At 39.5% G+C, this 18,533-nt stretch overlaps 1 protein-coding gene across 2 annotated transcripts in view; it reads left to right on the forward strand.

The window, feature by feature from the left end:
• The first annotated feature begins 1,874 nt into the window (after nt 1–1,874).
• The window catches only part of Mdfic2 (MyoD family inhibitor domain containing 2), a 104,942-nt gene continuing 88,283 nt past the window's right edge, over nt 1,875–18,533 (forward strand). Inside the window, exon 1 of one of the 2 annotated variants that reach the window (XM_032905067.1) lies at nt 1,875–1,983. In XM_032905067.1, the coding sequence (XP_032760958.1) occupies nt 1,875–1,983 (109 nt within the window). The remainder of the gene's footprint in view (nt 1,984–18,533) is intronic. The other variant, XM_032905066.1, reaches the window with a different exon arrangement.

Here is an 18,533-nt window from a genome sequence, read left to right on the forward strand (position 1 = left end):
TATCAAGCAAGAGCTAGAACATGCTAACAAAAATGTTGATTCTATGGGAGCTTATACCATTGTTGGGAGGATATGTCAGGGGTCTCAGAAAGACTAAAATGAAGACCAATCACATCAAGAAATCGAAGTATAATCAGACAAAGGAATAGTCACTACCAGATGTAAAGATACCAAAGTTTCTTCAAGGGAGAAGAGAGAGAAGCTCGTGAAGAAATATTTTTTGACGAGTGTTAATGACAAAATAGTCACCACAGATTTATTGAAGTAATTGTTTGGCCTTCCTAATGAATCAGGACCTCGGGTAGAAAATCATATCGAGAAATCTGACCTTTCAAGGTCTTGGGCTGTCTAAGCAATCTGAAATTTATCTTACTCATAATGGGAAAAACCAGAGGTAGCATTTGTGTGAAAATTGCCTGATCAAGGCAGCTTTAAAGATGGGAAAGCAGAGTAGTAGAAGAAATAAAGTTTGGAGAGAGAAGAAATGACTGCTGCATAATCAGACAGCCTCTGTGTCAGGCAAACATATCAAAGGAGGCCAACCACTCGAGATACAAACCAAATACTCCCGCAAAGGGAAAGAAGTGTCATCTTTTAAGAAGGGTGAATTATTTATCATGTATACTCAAGGGCTACATGCTTAGGATTTTATATTTCATTAAAAGCAGTGTTGTCCTTACCTAAGAATATAATGACTAATGCTCTTTGGAATGTCATTCCCAATTCTTTTTAGAATATCTGCAAATGATAAAACAAAAAATTCAATATTTTCTTATTGCTTATGAAACATTAGAAAAGAAAAAAAATGTTTTTCAAAACTGCAGCCAGGGAATGAACGTCGAGGGATCTCAGCTTCAGAGGTCTCTCTTTTAGTCCAAATAGTTTGTGTCTAATCGCCATGGTCTTCTGGCACCTTTTAATATTAATACTAAGTCACGAGTGGTGGGATGGAAATGATGGGGATGGGAGTCATTCTGTCCATTTGAAAAGAGTCCACTCTTCTAAGCCTGTTTGGTAGAATGTCATTTTAAATAAGTGTTAGCGTGGAGGAGGTTTATTGTTTTAAACCACAAGCTTTATATTACCTTAAAAAAAAAAAAAACCAACAACTCTCAGCCGCAAGTTGGATGCTTCTGGCAGCCATACAAATCTAGCACCACCCAGGGAGGGAGCATGTTTGCCTCTCTGCTCACTTCTGCCAGAGTAGAGGAATGCTGGACACCCAGAGACAAGGGAGGCTGCCGCACGCCACAGCCACAGCCGAGTCCCACACCTCCGGCTTCCCCCTTTTGAGACACACAGGTAAGAACTCCATAGTGCTGAACTGAAGAGAGCCTGCAGAGCATTAAAGCCGCTAAAAGCCAAGTGTCCTGCTCTAAAGGTGTGTGAAAGGCCTCTTGGAGAGCATTAGGGGCTCAGGTCAGCTTGCTTAGATAATAAGGTTCTTAACGCTAGTCGATTAATTCCTAAAAAGGTCCTATTATGTTTGACTTCTCTCTATTTCTTCGTATTTTTAGCACACTTACCTATATGGCATGAAAAGAAACTAGGCAGTAACTAAAATGTTTATTTATTTGTGACAAATCCGAGTCTAGTTAGACGTCTGTTATTCGCTTTTGTCCAAAGCTCTAAGATCTTACAGCAAGCTTTGTCACAGAGCAGTGAAGTACTGTACCATGCAAAGTTCAGTTCTCGGTGCTAGCATTTTAAAATAAAGCAAGTGCATCAAAGGTAAGGCTGCAGTAGACAGTGCTCCCAATACCACAGGCAGGAAAAATTTCCATAATATTGTGAGAGTGTCCAAATATAAAGCTATTATCACAATTTGTGGTCTCCATGCATCTTTTATATCACAAACTCTGCTTTCCCCTCAGATGTCAGAAACTGAGTTGGAAAAGATAAAAGTAAGAACAGCCGAGCATTTTGAAAATGACAAAAATAACATTCCTTGGTTAAAAGAAGGTAAGTCGTCTTCTGGACTTTGTTTCTACTGCATTAAAAATGGTGCTTTTGCTTACAGTCAGAAAATGGCTTTGGCGGGGGTTGGGGAGAGGCAAACCCCTACGGTTCAAATGAGTCCAGCATTCTAACTTTCTGTTGTTATCCACATGTGGCCCAAGCTGGAGAATAGGATCTCCGGTGTCGGAATTCTGTAGTCTGTGGGTTGCAGCAAACAGAAAGACTTAACATGATATATAGACATTAAAGCAGTGGTTCTCAACCTATGGGTTGCGACCCCATTGGGGGGGTCACATATTAGGTATAATTTGCAAGAGTAGCAAAATCACAATAATGAAGTGGCAACAAAAATAATTATTTGGTTGGGGATCACAACATGATGAGCTGGGGAAGGTTGCAGCCTTAGGTAGGTTGAGAATCACTGCTCTGTAGGGTCTGGAGGGTCTAGAGATGTATTTTCCTTAGCTCCGAGAAGATGATGCAATTTGAGGATTAAATAATCATCACAGAAAGGAGGGGGTGTGCTGTCTGCAAGAACGTCTACAAATAGAATCACCATTCAGTGCAGTTAAAGAAGCTACCTTCCCCAGAGGAGGATGCCGCGACCACAGGCCCAGCATGCGTAAGGGCGCTGCTTGAAATACACAAATCAATATGTTCTCCTTTGATGAGTACGAATTAGTGTTACTTCTGAAAATATGCCTAGGCTCATGATTATTTACTAGAAGCCTTGTCTTTATAGCTTTTTATTTTTATGGACATCGTTATGCCTCTTAAAGGAAACCAATTTGAAATTTTATCTAAATAGGCACGTGTGTCCTTTTCATGACACACTTCTGTCATGAAGGAACAGCTCTTGTTTTATAAGGTCAAGGGAGAGTCTAAGGAATGCCATGAGAAGGTGATACAAACAACAGACAATACCGACGGCGTTAAGCACCTGACGTGTTTATTGGCATTTACCGGTTATTTATGCTGAATCACCCTGACCAACCTATGAAGCAGTTATTATCAATAATTCACCAATGAGAAAACTGATCCTTGAAGAGTCCAAGGAACTTGCCTAAACTTGCAAGATCAGGAGGTGTGAGAGCTGGGACAGGATCCAAGACTATGGAACTTGACAGTACATGGGCTTTAACCATCACCTGACCAGGCTAAGGGGAAAAGATGGTTCAGTCTTCCATCAGCACAAAATCCATGCTCAAAAGAACACTTTCGTACAGTGTTTAAATTAGTGGCAACAAGCAATGTTTCCATGCTCTCAAATCCTTAATCCCATCCTACCTCCATCCACATTTTGAAAGCATTCTCTCTAAAATAATAATAATTATCTCTTTTGTCCAATTGGGCAATAATTAATTAATGGTTATGGCTCCTCCTTTTAAGAGACTTTATTTCAGGGGGCTAAGAAGAAGTGTTTGCCATGCAAGCATCAGAGCCTGAGTTTAGATCTCCGATACCTATATAAGGAGTCAGTCATGGCAGCAAATGCCTACAATCTCAGAACTCAGGCGGCAGAAAGGGGTGGATCCCTGAGGGCTGTTTGCCGCAGCCAGATGAACTGAACCAGTGAGCCAGCTCCAGGTTCCATGAGAGTCTCAAAAATTAAGGCACAGAGCAATTAAAGAAGACACCCAGCGTCAACTTTTGGCTGTCCCCTCTTTCTCATTCTCTCTCTCTCTCCTTCTCTCTCCCTCTCCCTTTCCCTTTCTCCCCATCTCTCCTCTCTTCTCCCTCTTTCTCCTCATTCCCTCTTTCTTTTCTCTGTCCCTACCCCTCCCTCTTCTCCCCCCACTCTTCTTTTCCTTCCCTACATCTCTTTCTCTTAATACCTCTTTTATTTCTCCCTCTTCTTCCTCTCCCCATCTCTGTCACATACATTTACCCCATCTCTCTCTCTCTCTCTCTCTCTCTCTCTCTCTCTCACACACACACACACACACACACACACACACGCACCTTTGCACGCACACGCACACGCCACGCACACTTTGCACACACACACACACACACATATCTGGAATACCCCTATAAAATGTATTTGAAATCATTTCCCCAAAAAGTTGCAGAACTAGAAAATTATCTGATTTATATTTATCCAAATATCTTTTATATGGAATTTTTAAAGGTAAAGGGGAAAATATGAACTTGAGTCAAAGACTCCAGGTTTTTCTTGCGAATCTCAAGTCTATTAACAGAATCTTTGCTACTGCATACCATGAAGTTCATATTATTTATTTAGAATTTAATTGCACCATGCTGTAGACGTATATAGAAAAAAAAAGATGAAACCGATAGACCAATCGTTTCCAAAGAATTTTCTTTTAAAAAAATTATGCCCATTAAGTAGAACTTAGGCATTCAATTCTTGTAATCTATAAAATCTAATTTCCCAGGTGACCTGTTTTTATCCCATTTGGACACTTCATTTAAGCTATACTCAAATTATGTTTACAATATTTCATAAAAGGAAATGGAGCCAGATGCTCGATGACAACATCTTAATTGGGAATTATCAGGATGAGTTAGTTTCAAACATAAATGTCTCTCATTTTTTGTGGCTAAAAAAAAGTGTATGGGTTGTGGGGGAAGGGGAAGGAGGGAGACTAATAGGATCAGCAGAAAGAAGACAGGCATCCTTGGCTTTAAATCTCAGTTCAGCTGCTACCCAACTGTGGCCGTATCTTGTTGATTTATCATCATTGGCCTTAGTTTCCTTGTTGGGGTTAGACTGTGTACACTGTATGAAGAATGGGGGGGCCTATGATTTGTATGTTTCTTGCTCTCTTAAAACATGACTGAAAAATAGTATTTTTGAGAGCTTAACTTACTCTTGGAAATGCCTGTATTCGTAAGTACTGCGCATCTTTTATCAGATTATTTGTGATATTGTATTTGTTCCCTTACATAACCTACTGTGCAATAGAGTTGTCCCCATCTTACAGCCTGGGGGACTGAGGTTGAGAGAGATCTGGGTCATGCTCAAACTTGCAAGACTGATGAATCACAAACATAATCTCAGATGCTTGGCTTCTACTTTTAAATTCTGTTGTTGTTGTTGTTCTTGTTCTTGTTGTTATCAAGGCACTTTGTCATAATAACTTCCCCAAATCCTTTCAGTCAAAATCCATTTCTTCTCTACCACCCTACTTAAAAAAAATTGAAAACCATGCTTCAAGTTGCTCAGCAAATATTTTTTCTTTGAACGAACAGCATAAAAACTTCTGGAACAGTGAGTGCCTCTCTCTGTTTCCCAACTTAGTACCTCCAGGTCAAAACTTCCCATTATGTGAGCAGGCCTAAAGCAAGTTCTCACTGGAATAGTCAATACAGGATACCCAGAGAGTACTTAACTTCTGTGAGCATGTACCCAGGACCAGACACCATGAGCACCCTGATGCAGACTGGCACTGTTCTCAGTTCTCATTCTCAGACCTGTGTGCACTCAGTGCATTGTCAGTAAGCATCTATGCACTGCACTGTTATGGGAGAGAAGGTATGAAGATGGTAGTGGCCAATAAAGGAAACACACCACATCCAAGGAGCTGAGGACTTGATCATCTTGACTTTGATGAAAAGTTCTTGCTTGACCCTCTCTTATGTAGGTAGGCCATGGGCCTGACAGCTTCCATGGTGACCTCAAGTAGCAGATGAAAGCTACACTCGAGGCTATCAGCAATAAACAGTGTTTGCGCGACACTGCTAGAAATGCACTAATTTAACATGAACTGAATTCTATTTCCTCCTTTCTCACACAACCTACAAATCTACAAGCATCAGTGCTACCTACAAATTCTGGACTTGCCAATGTTCAGTCTGAGATGGCTGTGTATCTATGAATCAATACCTATGAACTTATCATCTATCTATCTATCTATCTATCTATCTATCTATCTATCTATCTATCTATCTATCTATCTACTTGTCTAACTAGTAATCATCTATCTATATATAGACCTTCTATTATTTATCTATATCTGTCTATGTACCTGTTGAGCTAACTATATATCTATCAATTCACATGCATACTTTATCTATCTATCTATCTATCTATCTATCTATCTATCTATCATCTATTTGTCATCTATCTACCTACCTACCTATCATCTATCTATTTTGTAACATTCATAATTTCTATAATATACCTATGGCTGTCTATATACTTACATACCTATGCATATAGCTATTTATTTACTTAAGCATACTGTCTATCAATTCATCAATCTAACTCTCTATCTGCCCATATACCTATGTATCATCTCTCATCTCTCTGATCTCTGCATCCAAAAAATGTAATTAAGGGTACAGGTAGATCCATAGAAATCATCCCAAAGAATAGGGCTGCTTACATTGCAATACGACTTCCAGGTACTACCCTTTGGGAATCCTTGTTCTGAGATAATGAGAGAGCAGGGCAATGTTGTAAAATAAGCAGCAGAAAAGATCAGATGCTTCCCAGAGGAGTAGATTCAGGGAGGCTGAAGGGACTACTGGGAGCCACCTTACCAGGGAGGATGGAAGGGAATACTTTGGTACACGGTAGCTTGCTGTTTGCTTGTGCATTAGCCAAATGAAGAGGGAAGTTATTTCAGTTCCAACTTGCTTTCATCGAGATAGGCCTTGACTCCATAGTGCCCTACACATCTGAGAATAAGACCCAGTACATTGAAACATGGGACACAAAATGGGGTAGGAGAAGGGGGAAGGGTGAAGGATTAATTCTTTCAGCAGCCCCAAGTAAGAAAAGCAAGATCTGGATAAAACTCATAACAAGGGCAGAGAGAAAATAGGTCCCAATGTGAAAAACTATATGGAGGAGAAATTGATATAACATAGAAATTGGGGTGGAAATTACAGGTGGAATAGGATGGTGTGCAATACCCCATTAAGTCAGGGAGCATTCTGGGTAAGCATTTCAGTGCTTCTACCTTACGCCATTTGATACAGACGAGAAACATCCAGATAGAGGGATAGGAGCCTGAAATTGTGGCCATTTACAGTTTAAAATCACAGTCCCACCAGTGTTTGAATTGCACACAATTTCTTAGAGTGTCTCGAGGGACACTGGAAATCTTGATTTTGATGGGAAACTTCCTGATGGCTAAGGATTAAGTAATAATAGCAACAATAATAACAACAACAGTCAAATACAATGTAGGACAAATGAAACCAGGCTATGTGGCTCCATTTCAAGGGGCAGGTTGCCCATTTGTGAGTTCTGCTTTCAGAGTTTATACCTCTAAATATCTTCTAACATAATTTTCTAGTATTTTGTAAATATTGCTCTATGGGCAGAGATATCTAGTTATCTATCCACCACTATTCACACGATGTGCATATTAATTCAAGAGCAAAGTCTTGGTAGAAGTCAGGATGTAAACTGAGGAATAGAGAAGAAATGTAATAGTCCTTAAAGAGAATAGTTGCCAGAAGTTGTGTTAGTGGAGCTGGCTCTGTCTGGCTGTCACAAGCAGAGGGAGGAAACAGCAACAACAACAACGATGACAATGACAAAAACAACAGCAACAACAACAAAGAATAAAGTCTCAGCCCAGTGTTCTCTCAGCACACAATGGCAGTGACTTGGACTTTTGAAAACACATGTTATCTTTCAGTCAAATCTAGAAGCTAGTAATTTTAACTACTGTAAGACAACATAGAGGCCACCATATCCACATTTCCCGAGTTCTCCTGTTCAAGCAATGCCTCAACTCTCTTTATTTGCAATGACATTGGGAAAGTAACAGACTTACATTTATCAACACTCATTGAAAGAAAGTTGTTCATCAATTTTAGGTAATGAACGTGATATGATTCCAAAATAATGATTGTATTCAATTAGGAACCATTTGATGGGACTCCTCTTGACTATATACACAACATGGAAAGTGAGGAAACACTGCAAAAAAAGAAGTTTCTGCTTCTGAGAAAATTCCTGTCTAGCTGCTCTATTACAGGGCCCAAAGAGTAATCCAGGCAAATTCTGCCACTTGGATGATACCCATTTCAAAAGACTGATTTCTTTTTTTAACAGCTAGCTTAAAAATTAAGCCACAGTATTGTGCGTTTTAAATTGTTGGTTCATTTGAATAGCCTATGCTGAGACATTTTACTTTAGATACATTTTATTCTTTTCTTTTTGTTATTTTTTAATTGGATATATTTCTTTATTTACATTTTAAATGTCATCTCGTTCCTGGTTTCCTGTCCATAAGCCTCCTATCCCCTCCCCCTCCCCCATAAGGGTGTTTCCCCCATCCTCCCCCCTTCCCACCTGCACTGGGGTCCAACTTTGGCAGGACCAAGGGCTTCCCCTTCCACTGGTGCCCAACAAGGCCAACAGTTGGAGCCCTGGGTCAGTCCATGTACAGTCTTTGGGTAGTGGTTTAGACCCTGGAAACTCTGGTTGGTTGGCATTGTTGTTCTTCTGGTGTTGCAAGCTCTTTCAATCCTTTCTCTAATTCCTTCAACAGGGGTCCCGTTCTCAGTTCAGTGGTTTGCTGCTAGTATTTGCCTCTGTATTTGACATGCTCTGGTTGTATCTCTCAGGAGAGATCAATATCCAGTTCCTGTCAGCATGCACTTCTTAGCTTCATCAATCTTATCTAGTTTTGGTGACTGTATATATATATATATATATATATATATATATAGGCAGGGCATGCTCTAAATGGCTGTTCCTTCAGTCCTTGCTCTAAACTTTGCCTCTATATACCAGCCTATGGATATTTTTGTTCCCCCTTTTAAGAAGGAGTGAAGCATCCACATTTTGATCATCCTTCTTCTTGAGCTTCAGGTGGTCTGTGGATTGCATCTTGGGTAATTCACGCTTTTGGGCTAATACACACTTATCAATGAGTGCATACCATGTATGTTTTACTGAGATTGGGTTATCTCACTCAGGATGATATTTTCTATTTCAATGCATTTGCCTATGATTTTCCTGAAGTCATTGTTTTTGATCACTGAGTAGTATTCCACTGTGTAGATGTACCACATTTTCTGAATCCATTCCTCTGTTGAAGGGCATCTGGGATTTTTCCAGCTTCTGGCTATTATAAATAGCTGCTATGAACATAGTGGTACATTTGTCTTTGTTGTATGTTGGAACATCTTTTGGAAGTCAAAATATCACTATTTTCAGATGATATGATAGTATACTTAAGTGACCTCAAAAGTTCCACCAGAGAACTACTATACCTGATAAACAACTTCAGCAAAGTGTCGGGGTATAAAATTAACTCAAACAAATCAGTTTTCCTCTACTTCCTTCCTCTACTCAAAGGATAAACAGGCTGAGAAAGAAATTAGGGAAATTAAACCCTTCACAATAATCACAAATAATAGAAAATACGTCGGTGTGACTTTAACCAAGCAAGTGAAAGAACTGTATGACAAGAACTTCAAGTCTCTGAAGAAAGAAATTGAAGAAGATCCCAGAAGATGGACAGACCTCCCATGCTCATGGATTGGCAGGATTAATATAGTAAAAATGACCATTTTGCCAAAATCGATCTACAGATTCAATGCAATTCCCATCAAAATTACAACTAAATTCTTCATTGAGTTAGGAAGAACAATTTACAAATTCCTTTGGAATAAAAATTAAAACCAGGATAGCGAAACTATACTCAAAAGTAAAAGAATTTCTAGGGGAATCACCATCCCTGACCTCAAGCAGGATTACAGAGCAATAGTGGTAAAAACTGTATGGTATTGGTACAGAGGCAGGTAGATCAGTGTAACAGAATTGAAGACCCAGAAATGAACCCACACACCTATGGGCACTTGATCTTTGACAAAGGAGCTAAAACCATCCAAAGGAAAAAAGATATCATTTTCAACAAATGGTGCTGGTTTAACTGGAGGTCAGCATGTAGAAGAATGCAAATCTATCCATTCTTATCACCCTGTACAAAGCTTAGATCCAAGTGGATCAAGGACCTCCACATCAAACCAGATACACTCAAACTAATAAAAGAAAAAGTGGGGAAGAGTCTCAAACACAAGGGCACTGGGGAAATGTTCCTGAACAAAACACCAATGGCTTATACTCTAAAATCAAGAATCAATGAGTGAGACCTCATAAAAGTACAAAGCTTCTGTAAGGCGAAGGATACTGTCATTAGGAGAAAATGGCAACCAACAGATTAGTAAAAGATCTTTACCAACCCTACATCCAATGGAGGACTAATATCTAAAATATACAAAGAACTCAAGAAGTTAAGCTCCAGAGAGCAAAAAAACCCTATTAAAAATGGGGTACAGAGCTAAACAAAGAATTCTCAGCTGAGGAATATCAAATGACTGAGAAGCACCTAAAGAAATGTTCAACATCATTAGTCATCAGGGAAAGGCAAATCAAAACAACCATGAGATTCTACCTCACACCAGTCAGAATGGTTAAGATAAAAAACTCAGGTGACAGCAGATGCTGGCGAGGATGTCGAGAAAGAGGAACACTCCTCCATTGTTGGTGGGATTCCAAACTGGTACAACCACTCTGGAAATCAGTCTGGAGTTTCCTCAGAAAATTGGATATTGCACTACCTGAGGACCCAGCTATACCTCTCCTGGGCATATATCCTAAAGATTCTCTAACGTACAAAAAGACACATTACAGGATAGAATAATTAGCTTTTATTGTGTAATAATAATATGTAATAATATGGCTAAAGAAAAGATAACAACAATATTGTTTTGTTTTCAAGTGGAGCTGACAGGAAAAAATACACATGAAAACATTTCCTGGGAGGTCACATAAATACAAACAACAGGATTGTCTTAGTCTCCCTCCATTTTATTTTAGGATAACAGAATACTGAAGAATGTCAAAGACATTTAGTTTCTGAGAATTTTGGTTTCTGAGATTGAGAAGGCCATGGGTAAAGTCTTCCTAGTTGCCCAGCACCTTTTTGTTATGCCTTTTCACCCCAACAAGCTTTTGAAGGTAATATATCCAAAGTCTGGCAGATGGTATAAAGAAACTTTTACATAGATAATTACTCAGAACCTCATCTAGCAAAATATGGTAACCGGAGAAGCATATAACATTGGAGATGGGGAAAAAAGAAGGGGATGAAGATGTGAGGAATCTGGTGTCTCTACCTCTGGGTGAGGCACCAGAAAGAAAGGAGTGCAATGCTGGCTCCTGGTGTGTGATGACACCACAGTAATACTTAGAGAATGAGAGAGATGACTGTGAAAGGAAATGACTAGAGGAAGGAGAGTGGATGGTGTGGGTAGAACAACTCGGTGTAAACTGCCTCAGAGGTATCCTGAGTGAACTACCTATGGGACATAAGGACTTAGGAGATGTTAAGTCATGTAGATAAGGAAGAGCCCCCTTCAAATTTCCCTCAGACAAGAAAGACATGGAAGCCTGTTCTTACAGAAGCAATGGAAATGACATAAAGCTTTTATGATAAAAAAAAATCACAGGCTTGATGGTGCCAGAGTAGGATAAATATGTCAGAGGAAATGGATGATTAACACATCTGCAGACCAGAGGAAAGATGCTCTGTGGGTGTTGGTGGTCCCTCTCATCACAGCATCGACCCTCTCCTAGTCCCTGGATCATGCTCACCTTGGGAATGCCTACTAAGGGTAGGATTCCTGGTCCAATAAAATACGTCCCTTTGTGTTTTTTTCAAGAACATAAACAGCTACCAATGGTAAGCAGGTTGCTTTTCAAGATTGAGCAAATTTAAAAGAGAATCTCATCATTAATTGAGAGGAATACTAAAGTTACAGACTGTAGTTACCTTAATGAGAGTGGAATTGATGGAGGCATGATAGTGGCCCACAGCCCAGAAGGGAAGCTGAGGTCCATGAACAACAAGAACCAATCTGTCTCTTTAGGAGCTTGAGAGTGAGACCACATAGCCAGGATGCCACTCCTCAAATAAGCAAGCTCTCTATCAAGGTCTGTCTCTTCAGTCCCCAACCTTTAGACTCCAAGTCCCCAGAAAGGAAGGTCAACATCTTCAGCCAAAAGTTTCCCTTCTGGTTAGTAAAGACTCAATAGACAGCATCTGGTAAATGCTTTGTCAGAGTGAAATGGGTTGTTGAATCAAAAGAAAGGTTAAGGGGTCTGTGCTGCCTCCAAACATAACTACCCTAAGAGTCTCTCCTGTAGTATGTGGATTCCCAGCATCTCTCTCCTTGAGGAGGAAGATTTTCTCAAGAACCTGACATGGTAGCAATAAAACTCTAAACATTTCACAAAAGACGACTTACTTTAAATGAATCGTCCCTTCTACTAACGTTCAAACATCAGATTATTTTATATTTAAAAAGTTCAGGGAAAGATGAGGTTTTTTGTGTTCTCAGAGATCAAGGAATTAAATTCCAGAGGCACAGCTGCAGCTGGTAGTCGGAGTTTTGTTCTCATTAAGCCTAGAAGAGAGTGAGTTCATTTGGTGGAAAACGGTGACGTGGATCCCAACGGATGGCTGAGAAGATGTCATGTCAGCCTCGAGACTCTGACAAGATGAATTAATCAGTGTGAAGACCCATAAGTTGTTCAGCCGCAGATTTAAAGACTCTCTTTCAATGAGGACGGGACAGTACATCAAATCCAGAGTGATCTCAGTTCATCGTTATTAATTGCAGTTTTATGAACTAGGAGTGAAACAATCCATGCTGACCAGGAGCCAATCCATTTTACCTCACCAGGAAGGAGAAAAATGATAGACAAGAAGAACCTGGGCCGTTTCTACCTTCTAATAGAGAGTGCCCAAGCACCCCTCAATTTTGAGTGTGTCACAACAATTGCTGATGTGATATATCTAATCAATGTTGGTAGAAAGAGTGATCTTACTGTCAGAGGGGGAAAAGTCTCTTCCATTCGATGCCTCAGGGATAAGGACATTACATTTTCTGGTAAATTCTCAAAGACACTTTACATTTATATGATTATGGCTCATTTCTTTTAGCTTCTGAGCTACATTTAGAGGAAATACTTCCTAATAAAATGTACCTACATGAGGTGATCACCAGACCATTAGTTTCAAAAAAAAGAGGGAGGAGGAATGTAAGTAGAGAAAACGAAGATATCATCCTGTAGATGGCATCAACGGTTTCTGACATTATTTAAGCCAGAAAATACATGCACAGCAGAGACAAGAATCAAGGGTAATGACTATAGTTTTGCTACTGTGTAACCTCTAGGAAGCAGAAGAGACAGTTCATGGAAGTACAGTATCACCATCAGGCAGCAACAGACTTCCTCCTCTACCATCTTCCCATGCCAGTATGGCTGGAGAAGCAGCGTTGTAGAAGTTGAGAGTGATATTTCATAAATTCTAGTCTCCAATTACAGGCAACATGGCCTGTGCTGTAGGTCCTTGTTTAATTAACATTTATCATCATCATCATCATCATCATCATCATCATCATCATCATCATCATCATCATTTTGCTGCTGCTTCTAAAAGTTTTTGTGCCTTATACTGACTATGGACTCATTCTCTTCCCCCCTCTGGTGCTGAGCTGCTGACTATGTACCCCGATGCTTGACTCCGTACTTTCCCATGTAGTAGGATATACTAGGTAGGAGGCATACTGCTTTAGTAGGAATGACAGGAAACCAGATTTTAACCAGACGTACAAAGAGATACAGGAAAACATCTTCTCATGTTTAAATTTCATGAAATGTATACAGTCTACAGCTGGGGAAACCATTTCAGTCATAAAAGAGTCTGCTTGTGGGGCTGGGGATTTGGCTCAGTGGTAGAGCGCTTGCCTAGCAAACATAAGGCCCTGGGTTCGGGTCCCTAGCTCTCAAAAAAAAAAAAAAAGAAAGAAAGAAAAAAAAGAAAAGAGTCTGTTTGTATGAAAGCTTGATTCAGATCCCCAGAACTCACTAGAAGAACCAGTTAGAGCAGTGCAATTCAGTACTAGTACAATCTCAGGGCCAGCTAGATCATTCTTCATGGTACAGCCCAGTGAGGGATCTGGTCCCAAAGGAACAGTGGAAGGTTCCTGAAGACCAATGCTTCCGACCTCCACATATACACACATGCAAATGCTTCCGACCTCCACATATACACACATGCAAATGCTTCCCACCTCCACATATACACACACGCAAATGCTTCTGCATGTGTAAAGATGAACACAAAAACAACTAACATACGAAATAGATGGAAATAAATAAGATCTATGTAAATAAATCCCTGTAGACAATGAAAACTGTAGCACATTCTGTATTCATTCCACATACTGATAAAAGTAAAAGGCACCTCCTTCCCACGTATCTGAAAGCTATTTTCTCACTTCAGTGTGTATATGTCTAGACTGATAGGATAACTTATTCCTACTGTAGAAGCAGAATTTAGTTGATAAAATATATGAAATTACATAAATCAAATCAGCAAATGTTTTCATCACAGAATTACACCAGGAAGACTCAACAGTTCCGATGCTCAAAGAACTTAGAATGCAGCTCGGGAAGGAAATTCTGGCATCATGGCCCAGTTGCCAGGCATTGGGCAAGCACAGGTTTACTAGCTGTACTTGAAATACAGTGGCATTGCAAAACTAATTGGGAAGAATCTTTTTCAGAGTGAAATCTCACTCGCTAAGCCGTAGGAGTATGCCCAGCTCCTTAGACAGACACAGATGTCTCTCTGAACACTGAAAAGGTGATGTGTCCTTGTTTGCTTTACTAATGGACTTAGCAGATCTGGATGAAAATAGCTACAATAAGGAGATGCTGCAAAACAACAAAAGTGATGTGAAAATTAATGAGATTTCTTTTTCTCGTAAAAGAAATTTTAATGTCCTTTGTCATCTCGCCATTAGAAAATAACAGTTAATCGCTTCTTTTAAAGTGATAGAATTTGGTGAAAGATAAACATAAAGGTAATAATGAAGAGCTCATTCACGTTCCTAAATAAATGCATATTGTTTAGTAATGGAGGCGGTAACACTGGGGTTGTTGGCTTTTCTTTTCTTTTTCCTTAAATAACACAATTTGAAGGCACGGTGTATTTATAGGACAGAATCCATTAGCGCTATCAAAGTCAGCATGGTCTTAATGTTCTGAGATCCATAGGCCAGCCCTTGTAAATTAAAAAGCAACTGTTTAGCCTCTGGGTTCTAAGCCAAGGCAGCAAATGAAACTTCTATGATATAACTGATTCCTTGACTTCAGGAACCAAGTGTGGTCCTCATCGCTGCCACACACAACTGTGAGAAGTCAATAATTCTTGTGACTTTAGAGATTAACTAATACTAACTGGGAACCAAGTTTGACCTTCAAAAACTCACAATAATAAAAGTTTCATGCTGGAAGACTAACAGGCACATGGCCACATCGATAGAATAAAATCATTTTATATACATTGAATAAAATCTAAATGTACATCCCATAGGTATGTTTATTTAACATCTTCTCTTTGTAAGAAAACACAGTCTTCTTTTATGGGATGAGCCAGGACAAATATCATACACAATGTCTATAACTGATGCCGGTGTGGTTTCCAGGGAGAGGGTGTGTAAGAAAATTCACTCCTAAGTCAATGGATTTAAGCAAAAGAGAACTAATAAGAGATTGATAATTACTCAAAAGCATGGGTATGATTTTGTTTATTTATCTCTTTGTTAAAGCTACCTGACTACACTGGACTCGAAAATACATGAGTGCTCAAAAATAGTATAGATAAAGTAAAGAATCAGCTAATTCAGTCAAAGAAATTACGGGTATATAAAAGATAGGTCAAAGTGAGAAACATGAGGCATTAAGCGGGGATGGAAAGCCACAAGTGGAGTGTCACGAGCTGGTAATATTCTAAACGAGTGGAATGGAACGGCTGAGAGAGCACATGTGACAGACGTCTGGGATGTGCCTGTTCTAAAACACAGTAGTCATGTTTGACTTGGTACATGCGACCCATGAGTAGAAACAGACTCTGGCCATGCGATGACCTGCTCTCAGTACCAAGCAGGCTATAGATACAAACCAAACGTTACAGAAGCCATCGCCTCTGCTTGGGCATAGAGGCAGGAATGCATGGAGGTCCTACAGAGAGGAAAATCTGTTCTGTGCTTTAGAAACAACGTGTAATTTGCCAGACTTTACGGGCATGGGTTGGAAGAGGTTGGACACATGACTGTTTAGAAGTGCACTGAATCCATGAATGAGGGGGAATAATTTCCCAGTCGGGAATGGCTGTGGGAACAGCAGTGATCGAAAGGGACTCAGAAGAGATTGCCAGCCCCAAAACTTTGCTCAGAGACTAGAGAAGAAGAACTGAAGGGGAGATGCATTGTCAAGACTCTATTCTGGACTTGGGTGGAATTTCTAATATGTATCTATGGCTACATATATGTCTCATATAAATCATGTATATTTCATTCAGAAAGAATGATAAGATGCAAATGGCAAAAATCATTGCAAGTTGGAACACAACTACCACATGTCATAACTTCTCCATAAAAAAGCCATACCATGCATCTCGTACATGCTTTAAATATTGTAAAGTGTACACACACATAAGTATATCATTTTAAAGTCAGACTAAGCAATGTATGAATAATATGATTTCCTGACTCATAAATTACCATGAATAACTTCCTCCATCAATAAATGCGGAATTGCATCATTATTTCAGCAGCTAAATGCACAGCATTGCCTTAAGTAACATAATTACACATCCCAGTTGCTTATTGTATGCATCTTCACATTATTTTATTTTTGCTCTTAATCTCAAAGAATCATGGTACTATACACTTTGAATTTTGTTATAGATGGGCTGATTCAAACCCTAGTTAAGGTCCTGTAGGTACAGCTCACAATCTATCGTATATCTATGCCCCAGGTTGGTTGTCAGGAAGCCACATGCAGAAAATCTTGTCGTACCATTTCTTATTAACAAGGAACATAAGATCACAGAAGTTTAAATAGCTTGGTCCGAAGTCACATGAATAACAGACTACAGGGTTGGGACACTTAGCCACCTCTTCTAATACCAAAGACAGAGTTTTTTCCCTCCATGAAACATCTGCTGTGTAATAGAGTGTTGGAGCAGGGTGACCAAGAGTCCTCACTACCAGTCATTTCAAAATGAAATTAAAGACTGGGAAGTTTGGCAAAGTCACTGAGGACAATGAATCTTTGAACTTGTTCTCTCCTCGTTTGGTTTTCCTAAACACCTATTTCCAGCATGGTTAGAGCCATCTGACCGGAAGGGAGGCCTTAGTTATGAAATTGGGCAGAGTCGGTAGCTGACTGGCCTGCCGACCACTGTGACTGAGAAGTGTGAGAGCTTTGCTGCGCTGCACTAGTGTCACATCCACGGCTGAGATAGAAGCAGGGGTGCAGATCTCATAAGGCCCAGTCATGAATTATATGGATTAATAATTCTAATATTCTCCCCTTTGACAGTGGTAAACCAAATAAAACATTGGTAGGAGGAGAAATGGGGAATCCGATTCTACTTGCTTATCTTCATAGGGGATAAAAAATCATTTAGATATAAAACACATCAAAGCATAGGAGAGAAAAAGTAACTTCTATGGCAGAATCAACTATTATCAGATTAAAAAATAGCCTTGTATTTTCCTGGGTAATAAACAGATCAAAATTTCTACCTAAGGATATTTGGGTGACAAAACTAACTTTAATTTTCAAATATCCTGATCTTATAACACCATCTCTACAGCTATAAAATGATATTGCATGCAGTCTTGCTCTCTCCTTGTTTGCACATAAAGTCTTATCGTCGATCTTAGATGCGGCACAGTTTTCTGTCTATATTTGAAAACGTTTTAAACTTATATAATAGGAATTTGAAAAGAATAAAACATATCGTACTGTTCAAACTTTAAGTCAGATACAAACATCTCTCAGCCACATTAAAACTAGTGTAACGACCACACATTTCAGTTCTGAATTATATTCGGTTATACCATAGTGGTCCAAGGCCTGAGGATTGTTTTGCTTGTTTATTTTTGTGGTGCTGTGGATGGAACCCAGGGCCTTGAGGCAAGAGCTCTCCTTCCCCTGAACTGTACTCCAGTAGCCATTATGATGACAATTCCTTCTTATCAAGCTTCTTATCAAGTCATTAGCTTCAAATTAGACTTGGCAAAATGCCTGTGTGTGTGTGTGTGTGTGTGTGTGTGTGTGTGTGTGTGTGTGTGTGTGTACACCCCACAAATGCCAGTAGCAAAATATTTAAAGAAATGTTTGACTCAGAGGACAGGAAACTAAGTCAAAGGCTTCCCCAGCTTTGAAACAAGAATTTAACACAACTCAGAGAATTCTGGATATATGTATATGTGCATATATACATAACATATGTTCACAAGGTGCCAAGGCATGCACAATCGCCTACATTACTAACCACCAGAAACCATGGGGATGCTCTGATTTTGAAACCAGTAATAAGATAAATTAAATGAACTTGGTTGGATATGGAAAGCAAATTTTAGTCAGAACTCCTCGGTAACCCAAGTATCTAAACGCCTAGTTTCCATAAACATGTTCAGCATTCCCTGACCTTTACACCTCTATCCAAGAATCTCCCGCATTGTGTAGTTAAATGGGTCAATTCTTTGCACTT

This window comes from Rattus rattus, chromosome 6, assembly GCF_011064425.1.
Source record: "Rattus rattus isolate New Zealand chromosome 6, Rrattus_CSIRO_v1, whole genome shotgun sequence".
Taxonomy (NCBI): domain Eukaryota; kingdom Metazoa; phylum Chordata; class Mammalia; order Rodentia; family Muridae; genus Rattus; species Rattus rattus.